Source organism: Lonchura striata, chromosome 10 (genome assembly GCF_046129695.1).
Source record: "Lonchura striata isolate bLonStr1 chromosome 10, bLonStr1.mat, whole genome shotgun sequence".
NCBI lineage: Eukaryota > Metazoa > Chordata > Aves > Passeriformes > Estrildidae > Lonchura > Lonchura striata.
In genome coordinates this window covers 15,425,791-15,439,556 of record NC_134612.1, presented here as the reverse complement: position 1 = coordinate 15,439,556, position 13,766 = coordinate 15,425,791, and the positions used below count along the sequence as shown (strand labels likewise).

The window sequence follows — 13,766 nt, the reverse complement described above, 5'->3', positions numbered from 1 at the left end:
AATTGCCTGTGCCCCCTCACCTGAAACTTGCCTTACCAAGAGCTCCCCACCAAGTGTTTTTAGGTTCAACCCTCAGTGGTTCCTCTTGCACTCCGGAGAGCCTGGGGGCTCCTTAGGCAAGGGCTGCCTTCTCCAGAGACCAACCCAGGAAGCTGCTGAGGTGCCATGTGACACAGCCAGCCAGGACACTACCATATTCTCTATTTCTTTCTCTCTTTTTCAAACAGATTTCTGAAAAAACATCTGCTGTGCCCCAAGCCCACACTGGATCTGAAGATCAAAATAAAAGACTTTTGTCTTTTTATTAAGCATTTTAGCAAACGAGACTATTACATTCATATTATATTTCCCTGTTTTGTACAAACACGTTTAAGTCAGCACTAAGAGGATTACGTTTATGGCGCACCAATCTCTGCTCAAATGGGTTGACTAAGGAAACTCTTGTTAAACAGTATTTTCTCTAATGCCTGTTGCTTTTCTTCCTTGCTTTAGTGCTCAGACATCTATCCAGGCTCCCTAAATCCACCCTCCCCATAAGCTTTCAGATCAAGACTCTTCCCCCCTCTGCCCCCCTCCACACTCTTTAATACAACTGAAGATGAACATTAGTGCTTGGTTCAACTGCACTGGAAAGGGAAAGGGCAGATTCATCAAAATCTTTATACCTCCATAGAAAAATGTAGCCTTTTGCCTTTCCTCGAGTGAATGTCTTTTCTAGAGGGTATTCATTAGGGGTTTGGTCTGTTTTTGCAGACAGCTCCACAGATGTTGACATTTTTTTTCTTCACTGGGTTAAGACGCCTTCTATAGGCTTTCAGTCTTCATTTGTTACTTCTTTATTATCCAAGAGGGGTTTTTCTTTTTTTTTTCTTTTTTTTTTTTTTTCCGCTTCTTTTTTTTTTTTCCTTTCTTCCCAAGGAGTTGACTCAGTTCTCTGAAGAGAGCAGTGGTAGTCAGGCTCATTATTATCTCGGGCCCTTTTTCATCGGCCCGGCAGGCCGGCGGGGGCCGCGGGGCCATTGTGGCAGAGCAGCAGGTAGCTGTGGCACAGCGGGGTCAGCGCTCCGGCCGGCGCAGCGCCTTTGTGCGCCCGCCTCGTGCTGCTGGCTCCGTTTGTCCGGCGGTGGGAAAGGTCAGGAGCACGCTGCTGCTCCGTACCTGAGGTTTTGTCTCCGGCCGCTGCTGAGAACTTATGTAAATAATTCATTGGAAAGCAATCGCCGGACCTAGGGGGGAGCAGAGGGAAGGGGTGGAGATGTGCTGGCAGGGTGGTACCAGACGTACCTGGTCTATCAATGCTTGCCAGAGTCTTGGCCAGAGCTGTGATGTTCTCAGCAAGCCACGGGCTTGCCACATTCCATATCATCACTTCTGTACACCAAGATAGCTGGTTTCCCACTGCAAACTTTGCCAAGAGAGCCATTTGTGTGTGGAGGCTCATTGTGGTGCAGGCAGCAACCTGCACCAAAATCCCCATCTCCGAGATTGAACGCACTGCAGTTAGCCCAGGACCCATTACCCTTGCCTGCAGACATACACCATCCAAATACTCATCTCAGTGCCAGTACCTCTACCTCAGCTCCCACAGAAACTTTACTGTGTATCTTGAGATTTTTCCACAATAAAGGTTGGCGGCACGGACATGGGAACTGGCAAAGGCATCATAATTCAAGTGGTGCCTCAGGACCTGCCGTAACAGAAACCCGAGGTAAAGACTCCAGCTAACTCACAGCTGGGCTCATTGCATCAACCTCTCTGCAAGCCATACATTATCTCAAGGCAAACTAAAGCCCTTCTGCACTTCCTGAGAGCCTTCCCAGCCCATTCCCACAGTGCCTGGAGTCACCAGCCCTGTGGAGAGCATGGGCCTCCCCAGCTGTGCTCCCAGCATGAGCTGGTGTTGGGGACAGGGCAGAGGTGACAGGTATCTTTATCCCACCACACAGGAGAGCTCAAAAGTCCTGCTGGCAGGAATTTGTTTGCAAATTTTTCCCCATTGAAAGGAGTGAAGGGACTGATAAGACTGCTTGATTATGGCAGGGGCAGGCAAGGCAGAGGGATGGGGCAGCTCCAGGGGAGCCATGCTCCTAGTCCTTAACCTCTCCTCCACAACCAGATGATTTAGTACCTTAGTGGGGCATGTTGGCTCCAGCCACAGGGCAGGGGGTGGACATTAAGGGTGATGTTGTCCCAGTTAGCAGTCACTATCTGAGAGAAACTGCCTGTGATTGGGGAGAGAAGGTTCCTGGCCAGCAGGCATGGCTCCCTCCTGCCCTGCAGAGCTGCAGGACCGTGCCAAAGTTAGGTGCCCACATTGGGTGCCTAAGTACGCCCCAGCTGTCCTTGCCCAGCCAAAAGTGGAGCAGGAGGGGAGCAGCTCCTCCCTGCCTGCTGCAGCCCTGTGCTCAGCCTCGGACACTGAACTTGACTGGAGTCCACATGAGAATATTGATGGGGAGGCCAAAATCCATCACATTCAGCCCCCACCAGTATGCTAAAAGCTCTTGCCATTTTCTCTTTTTATCACAGCTTTAGCAGGAGAGCTCCCATTAGCTTTCCACATCATCCCTGGGGAGATAGTGCTGATAGATGTGTGAGATCAGGCAGGTGGATTTTCTTTTCATCACATACACTGGAAAAGCCTTCCACTGCTAAAAGCAAGAGGAGACTGAGCCAGCTCTTGAAGACTGCTAATGATTCAGCTGGAGGTTCCTGCCTGGATTTCTCGCTCTTCTCTGGTTCCTGGGTGCTGCCTGGCCCAGCAGACAGGGCAGGATCTGGCCTAGAATCAGAAGGACTTTCCTTTGGGCTGTACCCCTCATTTTCCCCTGAATGGAAACTGGTCCTCTCCCAGCACACCATTTCACCCCAGCAAATTCCCAGCACAACCACGGGCAGAAAGTAGCTTTTCTGTAAACACTGGAGTGATGGCTGTGGCTGCCCTTCGTCGCTCTGCTGTGTTTGTGCTGGCCATTGCTCCCCTGAGCACACCAGTCTCAGTGGTGCTCACACACACTGACCAGCATGAGGGATAGGAAGGAACGCTGGGCACAGGATGCACAGCAGCTCCTGCATGAACATTACAAGTTCTGGGGTTTATAGCCCAGAAAATCTGGCTCTGAAGGGCTCTATCTGGCGGGGTGGGAGGCGTGCCGCCCTGCCCAGAGCCACTTTTATGCCATTGTGCCTTTTCAGCACTGCATTAAGGCAGCCAAAGAAGGGTGATTTTTAATGGTTCCAGGGAAACAAAGCGGAAACATTCGACCCAACTTCATTACAGAATCATCTGAAACACTTGAGGAACGTTTCCCACTAATTATCATAAATAGCCGAAAAAAATCTTTCCCTCCCAAAGCAGGTTCCAGCTGCCCCTCTGTGTTTTCTCACCTCCACTTCCAATAGCCTGACCCTGCCCCACACAAAGGGGAGACCCCATCTCCACTCCCCCCACACTCAGGGGCTCTAAAGAAATACAAACAGGCAGCAGATTACCAGCACTTGTTTGCACCTTAAACAAACAGGAACTTCCGCCCCTCCGGGCTCTCTCACTGCCCAAGGGAGGATGCACCAGCTTGTTTTTCTTGCCCTTGCTCTCATGCCCTGCCCAAACTCTGGATAAAAGCCTGGACAGCCCAAGGCATGAGGCAGAGAGGATGAGAATGCCAGGGTGTCAGCCCCCATCTGCTTGAGCCTCGTGTCCTGCTGCCCCACTGCCCCTGGGGAAGCCAGGCTCCTGCTGCAGTAGGGCTGTGAGATGCCAAGGGCAAAGCAAATGCAGGAATGTCCCAGTTCAGCTCTTGTCCCGTGTGTCTCACAGGGCTCCTTGCAAGAGGCAGCCTGACCTGGCTGGATGGGTGCTGTGAGTGGGTGTGGAGAGGGTTGCTGAATGTGAAGGGTGGAGAGGGAGAGACAAACTGTCCAGCAGACACACAGAGGAGTGGTGCTGGTGTTCAAAACCATCACCAGCATCGAGGAGGCACAGCAGCACACTAAGCAATGACTGGCAGCCCACAGGCCATCTCTGCTGACTGCAGTAGGGAATGGATGAGTGCTGCACATGCCTGTGCAACCGGGCATGAGGCAGATCCCAGCAGCTGCCTCCTCTGCCAGGGAGCTGCCCCAAATTGTGTCCTCAACCTGCAGGTCTTATGGTGCCCATCCCACCTCTCCAGTGGCATTGCCAGCATCTCCCTGCTCCTTCAGGAACAAGTGTTAAACCAGCTCCTTCCTCCTCTGCCCACAGCACACAGACAAGTCAGCCCCCGGCTCCCCATGCCTCTCGAACCACACCAGCAGCTCTTGAGACACTGCTCCCAGCACAGCTTGGCACATGTCTGGCACCAGCACATGAGGCAGGCGTGCAGGGAGGAAGCTGTGGCAGCATGGCCACGAGCTGGGACAGGTTCCCATCACAAGCCAGCAGTGAGACTTGCCCAGCAGAGGCCCAGGCTTGCTCCTTGTGCAGGTTATTGTGCAAATCCCCTCATGCAGGTGTTCATTGCCTCCCTTCCCAGGAGCCACAATAAAGAGTTTTGCTTGCGAGCCCCCTTCCTTCCCATGGGGTGCCCCAGGGACAGGAAAGGGAACTGAGGCAGGTGGTAGGGACAGGCCACCACACCCGCAGCATGGGTGGCTGCCAGCAGGGCTGACATGCAGAGGGCTACAGTCCTGCAGCATGACTGACAGGGCAGTGGGACCCACTTCTCACCTGCAGGTGAAGGTGGAAGAAGGGCAGGAAGAGAGCCAGCAGCAGCTGCAAGAGTCCCAGGCCATGCTGGAGACCCCTGGTCCCAGCGCCACCCAAGGACACACATGTATGGTGTGTCCTGTCTCTGCTTCTAACAGCTGGTCACCTGAAGCTGTGAGGGACTCAGGCAGTCACAGCAACTGGGAAGAGGTGTAGAGTGTCACGAGCAGCCTGGAGATGCCACACGGGGATGCTCAACTTTTTTTTTTTCCAAAGCAAGAACCAGGGGCATCCTGTGCAAGGAGCAGCAAGCAGAGGAAGAGCAAAGCAAGGTGATGCCTTGTTCAGTTCATGGGCAATCTTGGGCAGTCCTCAGCACATGGTGCTGTGAATGCTAAAATCTTACTTGAGTTCAGGGAAACCAGAGAAATTCTGAGATTAGAAACTATCAACCACTGCCCAGTGCAGTGGCATGCTGCAAAGAGATGCCTGGGCTGCCCACAGCAGAGTGGAGAGGGTGTGCTAGGGACCCTGCATTCCACAGAGTGGAGAGGGTGTGCTGGGGACCCTGCACTCCACAGCACTGCCCCAGCCACACACCTTCATTGCAGTGAGCTGTAGCCCTGAAGCAGCAAACACTGATCTCCCTGGTGCAGATCCCCCTGCTCTGCCCCTCCCCATGTGCTCCCTGGCTGGTCTTGCTCAGCAAGCAGGAAACCCCAGGGTGCTGCCCCACAGGCTGCTCAGGCACATCACCCCCAGGACACCCTGCATCCATCCCTCTAAGCTCCTTCCCTCCTGGAGTACACTGTTGGCCCCAACAGGGGCAAATGGGAACAGCTGCTAATTCCTCCCAGCCCAGCTGTAACCCTCTGAGGATTGACCCTAAAGTGGTGGAGGGAGCGGAGTCGTGCCTGAGAGCCAGCTGCACCAGCCTGGCCCCGGGAACACGCTCGCTGTATTTTCATTGCAAATTACAAATCAATCATAGCAGCAAATTCCTGTGCTGAGAACACCCTTGGCTGTTATTATTTTACAGCACTCTGAAGCACTTAGAGGTGTTCTGGGCACTTAGAAAGATACAGCCCTTTCAGGGTATTATGGGCCAAATTAGTTTTAAAAGCAGCTGTAGGAACGCTGGCCATTTGGCTTCCAGAGCCGGATGGGCACAGGTGGAGGCTGCAGGGCTTTGTGCTGCTTTTGGATACAGCACCACCCTGCAAAGAGGGAACCGGCACACTCCGGAGCAAACACCTCGTGCCTGACCCCAGCTTTATTAATAACCAGTAATTAATATGAGAGCGGACGTGCCTTGTGTCTCTGAAGACCTTTTAAGATGTGATTATGTTGTGCTAATCTCACCCCGAAGTACTTCCCTGTTTAGACTGCGCTGGGCCATTAAATATCTGAAAAGCCAGCAGAGACCCCCCCCTCATCACCTCGGGAAGTGCTTGGGGTCTGTTCCCCAGCAGCCAGCCCCCGCTTTCAAACCCTCTAAATCAAGTATTAAGCTGAGTCCATCTGGATTGCCAGAAAAAACACTCCCTCCCCCTCATCTGTATCTCATTACCTGCTGTGCCAGCTCTGGCCCCGGAGCCGCTCGCTCCATCCCGCCCAGATGTGCTGCCCCCTCGCCTCCCGTATTTCACAGCCGTCAGCAGGACTTCAAGGAGTAGCTGAAGGGCCTGTAACACTGCACAGGTTCTTAGCAAGGATGTATATCCAGGTCCCTAATGCATAGCTGCAGGCACAAACTCCAGCACAAAGCCCCTTCCCCCTTGCTGGTCTTGTATCAGGCAGGGGAGCTGGGGTGCTCAGGGCTCACTGGCCAGGAGGTTTCTGAGTTGCTTTCCCACTTTTCCTTGTGAAACACACATCCAGACTTTTGCTTTTCAGGGTCTCCTTCCCTGGGACACCTCCAAGCCAGTCAGCCCCTGTGCCACACAATTGGGGAAGGACACCCAAAGGCAGGACAAGATGGAGCAGGCGCCAGCTGCAATGGCAAGACAGACACCTGCACCCCTGTAGAAACTGTGATCAAATTTGGGAGCAGCTTACCTTGCACAGGGCAAAATCAATACTAAACCTAGAGAAAAAAAAGGTCTATAGAGACCCAAATCAAGGGAACCACCCCCATATTAATCAGCTCAAATTCTCCTGAAAGAAATCTTCCCAGAAAAGGTTTCAACACTTTCTGTGATGGCAGAAACCACAGAGGAGCAGCCACTTTTGTTTAAGCTTGGCACTTCCCTAGGCCTGGCAGGAGCCCATGACTCCAGGGGTGAAGGTTCTCATCAACCCCTCCTGCCAAGTTTCCCAAGAGACCTGCTCCCATCCTGCAGCCAGAGCTCAGCACCAGGTGAGGTTATGGTAAAGAAGCCATAGCCAGCCATGCTGAAACATCAGGCTTCCAGAGGGACTGGGCAGGCAGCACCACAAAGGGGTTTTGGAGGACATGAGATTTAAGAGTGGGAAGGAACGCTTGTCTATTGTCTCACAGTGCCACTGCCTGTGGATGGCCAGCCCTGGTCCTACCCCAGCACTGACTGGGGGCCCCACGCTCCAGCAAGCAACAGGAATCCCCCACAGCAGGTCAGGACAAGAAAAGCCCAGGATGAAAACAGTCTTCTCACCAGCCCATCAGACACGCAGAGGAAGCTTTAATATCAGGGAGGAGGAAGGGGAGAAGGGGAAGAGGTCTGAGTGTGACGGTGGTACAGTGACTGACACATCCTGTAACGTGGCACAGGGAAGAAGACAGGCTGCAGGGCAGGAAGCCTTGTGCTATCTCTCTCCAAGGAGCACCTTGCAGGGATGGGAGGAGATCCGGTAGGGGCTCCTGACCCTCCATGGCCCCTGGCCGCGGCATGTGCGCGGCGCGGCGGGTCGCGGCCGGCGGATGCGGAGGCTCCGGCGTGCCGGGGCCGCGGCCAGGCGGTGCGGCCGCTGCCTGTGTCGGGATGCCATCTAGTGTCCCTTGCCAGAAGGGCCGTCAGGCGGGGACACCGCGCCCCGGCATCGCCGGGATCCCAGAACAGCCTTGCTGCTGCGGCCCCCTACACCGGGATCGGCCTGGGTGCCGGGACCCCCATCGCAGGGGCAGCGCACCCTGCGGCCAGCGCGGCTGCAAACCCCCAAGGAGGACAGCTGGCACGACCCGGGCATGCAGGGGCAGCAAAGCTCAAGGTGGTGCCGGGGCTGGCTCGGGGGTCCCCGGAACAGCCAGAGCCTGAAGGCTCAGCAGCCTCACAGGTGGGTCGGGGTGGTGGCGGGTGTCCTGGTGAAGAAGGAAGGCGACCACCCCCCCCAGCAGTGTGCAGGCTGCCTGCAGTGCCAGCACAGCCAGCCCCAAGGCCAGGGACACCTGGCACTGCCATGGGCTGGTCCACAGGGACAAGGCCCAGGCACGATGACTGCTGGGGGTCAGGGGAGGGGAGGCTGGAGAGGGGCTCATGCTGTCTGGTAGTGTGGGGATGGGGGGTGCTGGGAGCAGGACAGTGCCTGCCGGGGCAGGAGTCTGCTGGGGAGCACTGGCGGTGGGCTGGGACAAGTCAAACGTGGTGGAATAGCCCCATTCCCTGCCTGGTGCAGGAGCATGGTGTGATGGTGAATGTGAGGCCAGTGGGACTGTGCCCAGAGCAGCAGTCCTGGGGAATGGCCAGAGGGCCATGGAGGAGGCTGAGACAAGGGGGGTTGTGGGTGCTCCCTGTGGGATGGTGGCTGGCCTCTCCCTGGGCACTGAGAGAGCAGGAGGCTCTTGTCTGGTGGTGGCTGCCAGTGAACTTGTTGGCACCCGTGTGGTGGCAGAAGCTGGAGTGCACGGCACAGGTTCTGGGTGGGTGGCCCCAGGAGACTGTAGCCTTACAATGGCTGAAGATGAAACAGCTGATGATGGGGTGGTGATGGAAGCCTTGGGCATCTCAGCTGATGATGATGGTGTGGCAGTGGAGGCCTTTGGCAGCATGGTTGGTGATGAGGTGGTAATGGAGGTGTCTGGCAGCACAGCTGATGATGAGGTGCTGATGAAGGCATTTGGTAGCACAGCTGGTGATGGTGTGGTGATGAAGGACTTCATCACACTGTTTGTTGATGGCGTGGTGGTGGAGGTCTTGGGCTTATTGGTTGTTGATGGGCTGGTGCTGAAGGCTTTCTGCAGCACAGCTGGTGGTGGGATGGTGACAGAGACCTCAGATGGCTTGGCTGGTGACAGAGTGGTGAAGGCAGCCTCCATTGGCATGGTTGGCATCACAGCAGAGGTGACCACAGGTGAAAGAGTGGTTGGCAGTGTCCTGATGGGAAAGGATGCCAGTGACAGCATGGCTGGTGCTGCTGTGGACATGGGTCCATGTGACAGAAATGTTGACGTCCTTTGTGCAGGTGTGGAGTTAAACGGCAGGGTGCCTGGGCAAATCAGGTGTTCATCCCTCAGCAATGTTACTGCCTGCCCTGCCAGGTGGGGTGGGCTCTTGCAGGAGACTTGGGAGGATAATTTGACCTTCTCCTTGTTGCCCAGGATCCAGCGGTGCAGGTAGCAGAGGTTGCAGTCACATCTCCACGGGTTACCACTCAGATACACTGAGCTGAGCTTCTCCAGAGGGTCTAGGAGCCCTTGAGGAACACTCTCCAGCTGGTTCTTTCGAAGGTTGAGTGTTTTCAGATTTGGGAGAGAAGCAAAGACCTCTTCATCCAGAGCAAAGAGCTGATTGGTGTCCAGCTGGAGGTCCAAGAGCTTGCTGAGCCCTGTGAAAACCCCTCTTGGCAGGGCTGATAGCTGGTTGTGGGACAAGATGATTTTGCCAAGGGATGTGAGGTTGCCAAAAATGCCCTCTGGAAGTGTGGCCAAACTGTTCCTGCCCAGATCCAGCTCCCGCAAGTGTGGCATGGTGTCAAAAAGGCAGCAGGGGAGCTCCATAATATGGTTTGAGCCCAGAGTCAGCAACTTCAGCTTGTTTAAACCAAAAAAGCCCTGAGGTGGGAGAACCCTGATGAGGTTGTTGTCCAAGAGGAGTTTCTCCAGGTGAGGCAGGCTCCTCAGAAGCATGGGTGGCAGTGCCCTGAGCCTGTTCCTCTGGAGGTTGAGTTCCAGCAGCTCCACCTGACTGTCTAGCAGTCCCTCTGGGAGGTCCTGCAGCTCATTCTCATACAGACGGAGGACTTGCAGCTGGGTGAGTTTGCTAAAGGCATTCACAGGAAGAGTTGTGATCCTGTTCCTGGACAGGTCCAAAAAAGTTAGATTGACAAGAGAATCAAAAATGCCTTCTGGAAGAGAAGAGATTGCATTGATGTGCAGAGAGAGCTCTCCCAGACTTTCCAGCCCATCAAACAGGCCTTTGGGGATGGATCTGAGCTGGCTGTCTCTCAGCTCCAGCCTCTGTAAACTTCGGAGGTTTTGGAAAGTGCCCACAGATAGTTTTTCTAATGAGGCACCAGAGATGTCCAGGTCCCTCAACTTGTCCAAATTATCAAAGGCTCCAGGTTCAACAGTCTTGATCTTGTTGCCAATGAACAAAATCTTGATCAGGTTAGGCATGTACCTGAAGGCACCTTTACTTATAGAAGTGATGCTCGTTTGCACAAAGATCATCTCAGAAACAAAGGGCTTTGCAATCTTTGGGATCTCTTTGACATCATTTTTTGTCCCTCTGTAGACCTCCTGGTAGTCTTTGGGCTTTTCGTATGGATCTTCACCCAGGATTTGACCTTGGCATTTATGGGGATTGAAGGAGAGGAGGAAAAGGAAAAGGAAATACTGGTACATTGTCCTGGAAAAAAAAAGTTTCAAAAATCAGTTATGAAGAACAAGAATCCCTGTCCACAGCTCATGAACTGTGGTGTCACACTGTTGTTGAGCTCTCAGGACTCTTCTATTCACATACCATGACTCATTTCATGAGAAAAAGAGATTGGACAAGCAAACATACACTGCATTTACACGAGTTCACTGCTGTTGGTACCAAGGGATGGAGAGGGAAAGCATGCCAGCAAGATGCTCCAGGAGGGACAAGGGCTGGACACTGTTCTCTGGCCCTTCTTCTCACGTGTTTGAACTGTAGGCTCAGTCTGCCTGGGTGAAGAGGGCAAAGTGCTGCTGCCCATTAGTGCTGCCCCAGTGGGTCCAGTTATTCAGCAGGGCAACAGCCCATTCATGCAACAACAGAAGCAGTCAGTCCTGTCCTTGCTAATGAGGGATCAGCAAGGCTCCCAGGAGCCAGCCAAGACCAGAGGACCTTGTGTGCTTAGAATTTCCACACTGTGCTGGGTATACTTGCTATTTCATTGCTGCTTCTCTCAGTTGAGAGGGCTGATTTAAAACATGGCTTCTAAGCACCTCTTTTTCAGAATTCTTGCTAATTGTACTATATTTTTGTTTTGGTCATGCAGCTCTGACAGACAGAAATAGTTAACCTGGGAACAGCAACCAAGCTTTAAAGCAAGGCTCATTAAAACCTTGGAATGTCCACAGATGAACTATTTAACACCTAAGATCTGGGGCTCTGAGCTTGCTGGTAGGAAGTGAAATCACTGATGCACACTTACTAGTAGAGTCCACTTCTTCCATGGAAACATTTGGAAACACTCAGCTAACACATTAACTGGGGTTTAACTGCGATGAGCACCTCACTGGGACCATGTTTCCAACTTTTAATTCACAGCCCTGGGTGGGAGCAGGTAAAAGAGGTATGAGTTTCTTCTTGGGTGACCATCAAAGCTGCCCATGCAAAAAAACTTATTCTGGAAGGGTAAATCTGCCATAAGAAGTTCTTTTTAAAATAATGTTGAGGCATCAGCAAATACTGGAGATGAAAGCCACTGGGTTTGAAGAGAAATGGATGGGAGGTGACATTGGTTGTGCAGCTGCCCCCCAGGGCTCCCAGGGCAGAAGCCACTGCTGATCCCTGCCCATCCTCTCCCCGGGTGGAAGAGCTGGGGCTGAGGCTGTAGAAGTGCCTGCTTCACTTCTGCTGCAGGGACAGTGCAATGTGTGAAATGTGGAAACATGAGTGTGTGGGGATGAAAACAGACAGTTCTGAAACCCCCAAAACCCTTTAAAAACCCTCACTGTGGTTCCGTGCTTGTCCTCTACTCCAGCCAGGCAGAGTCATGGAGACATGGTCCCAGCTCATGGCACTGAAGCCTTCCCTGCTCCTTCCTGCAGAGAAACAACCAGCAGCCCTCCCCACCGCCCCTCCCAGCACATTGTAAAGAGCAAAAAAGAAGCATTTTGCACCACTTACTTGGCTGAGCACTTGCAAACGAGTTCAGCCACCGGAGCCATGCCGTGCTAGGAGTGAGGACACCGGATGGGGGTCTCATCACCTGGCCAGCTCTTTATCCATGTCCCAGACACGGGCTCAGTTTCACGTGAGGTCAGGACACAAGTCTGTGAGGGGAGATAAGGGACGCCAGGGAGCCGGCAGAGGAGCTGTGCCCCCGGTGCAGGAGGCCACGGCAGAAACCCCTTGGAGGGGATGCAGTCACGTACTCCCCAGGCGTTATCTGCTGGCACCACTTGACTCGTCACATCCAGGGAAAGCTGAAGATCTCCAGGCCAGCCTGTTTGCAGGCAATAGTCTCTGTGATCCCGTATCTCCAGCAGGGTAGCTCACTAGTTTCACAAACACCACCCCCATCAACACAACAGACAGCTGTTTCATTCCTCGGGATTATGTAGCTAAAAATGCGGTTCTGAAGCCTTTCTTCATGCTTATAAACAATGAAACATTTGTGGCTCAACAGATACAACAACACCCGAGCCCTGTGCTCAGCCCCACAGCTCCACACCTTGCTGACCCTAGTGCTGTGTGCTGCACCCCAGTGCAAACCAAAACCCTGCCATGGTGAGACCAGAGCCCCTGGCTAGTGCAGGGCATCCCGTGGAATGCTCATTTTGAGGCAAAGACAAACTGACAGGATATGTGTTACTTCCCAGCAAGTAATTGCACTGATTGCATTTAAACTTCTATTGTTACCTGCTTCTTTAAAAGCTCAGCTTCTGCTTGCTGGGTTTCATTACACGTTTCTTGGCAAATTTAAAAACAAACTACTGCACATTTTCCACAGCCTTACCCCTTCCCGACGTCAGCATCCAATGCGTCCGTGTCCCACTGGCGCTCCCCTGGCTCTGCGGGTCCCGATGGCCACGAGATGGTGCCGCAGCACCGCCGTGCACGGACAGACAGACACGGGACACTCAGACACTCGGGGACACTCAGGGACACCCACAGACACTCGCGGGACAGACAGACACTCGCGGACAGGCCCAGGCTGACACGCACAGGGATCTGACACGGGTCACAGACTCAGGGACACTCTGACACGGACACACACACAGTCACCTGTGCACTTAGAGCCTCGTGTGTGCAGCCACACTCGCCCTCCCAGGGGAGCACACGCCTTACCTGTCACCCCCAGGTGGGCAGCACTGCTGGGACTTTGTGCCTCATCTCCACAGGTCACAGAATCAGAATCCCAGGATGGGAGAGGTTGGAAGGGACCAGTGGAAGTCACCCAGTCCAACCTCCCACTGAAGTAGGGTTCCCTGGGTATCCATGGCTCTGTTCAGATGGCTTTTGAGTATATTCAGAGAAGGAGACTCTACAACCTCGCTGGGCAGCCTGTTCCACTCACTCTCACAGCAAAGTTCTTCCTCTCATTTATGTGGAACTTGCCACTTTCCATTTTCAGGCTGCAGGGCTGCAGACCAAGCCCTGACAGGGTAGGGGTGGGACCCTCCTGTGCACACCTGTGCTGGAGCTCACCTGCAGCCAGGCAGCTCATGGCTCTTGCTGGGCAACCAGCAGCACTCACCCACACCTCCCTTGGACAACACAAATCCCTGTCCTCAGGCTTTGCCAGGCTGTAGCTGGGCCTCTCCTGTCTCTGCAGTGCCAAGGGAAGGTGGCTGTAGTGGGCAGACACGAGCACACCATGAGAATGCCAAAGTGGCACCGGGCACCTGCACTATGTCACACCATGCACAGTTCCTGACAAGATCCCAAAGTACCACATCGACCTTCACTGCCTCTCCCAGACACACAGACGGTGGCAGGGAGAACAGAATGATTCTCTGCCATGGGAA

The 13,766-nt window shown here is 53.8% G+C and overlaps 1 protein-coding gene across 1 annotated transcript; it reads right to left on the bottom strand.

Moving 5' to 3' along the window:
• Nucleotides 1–7,868: 7,868 nt before the first annotated feature.
• On the bottom strand, nucleotides 7,869–12,096 carry LOC144246821 (uncharacterized). Its single transcript, XM_077785786.1, has 2 exons — nucleotides 11,923–12,096; nucleotides 7,869–10,449 (listed from the first exon to the last, which is right to left on the bottom strand). Exons 1-2 carry the CDS (start codon nucleotides 11,961–11,963, stop codon nucleotides 7,869–7,871), a joined length of 2,622 nt encoding a protein of 873 aa, XP_077641912.1. The 5' UTR covers nucleotides 11,964–12,096.
• Between the last annotated feature and the right edge of the window lie 1,670 nt (nucleotides 12,097–13,766).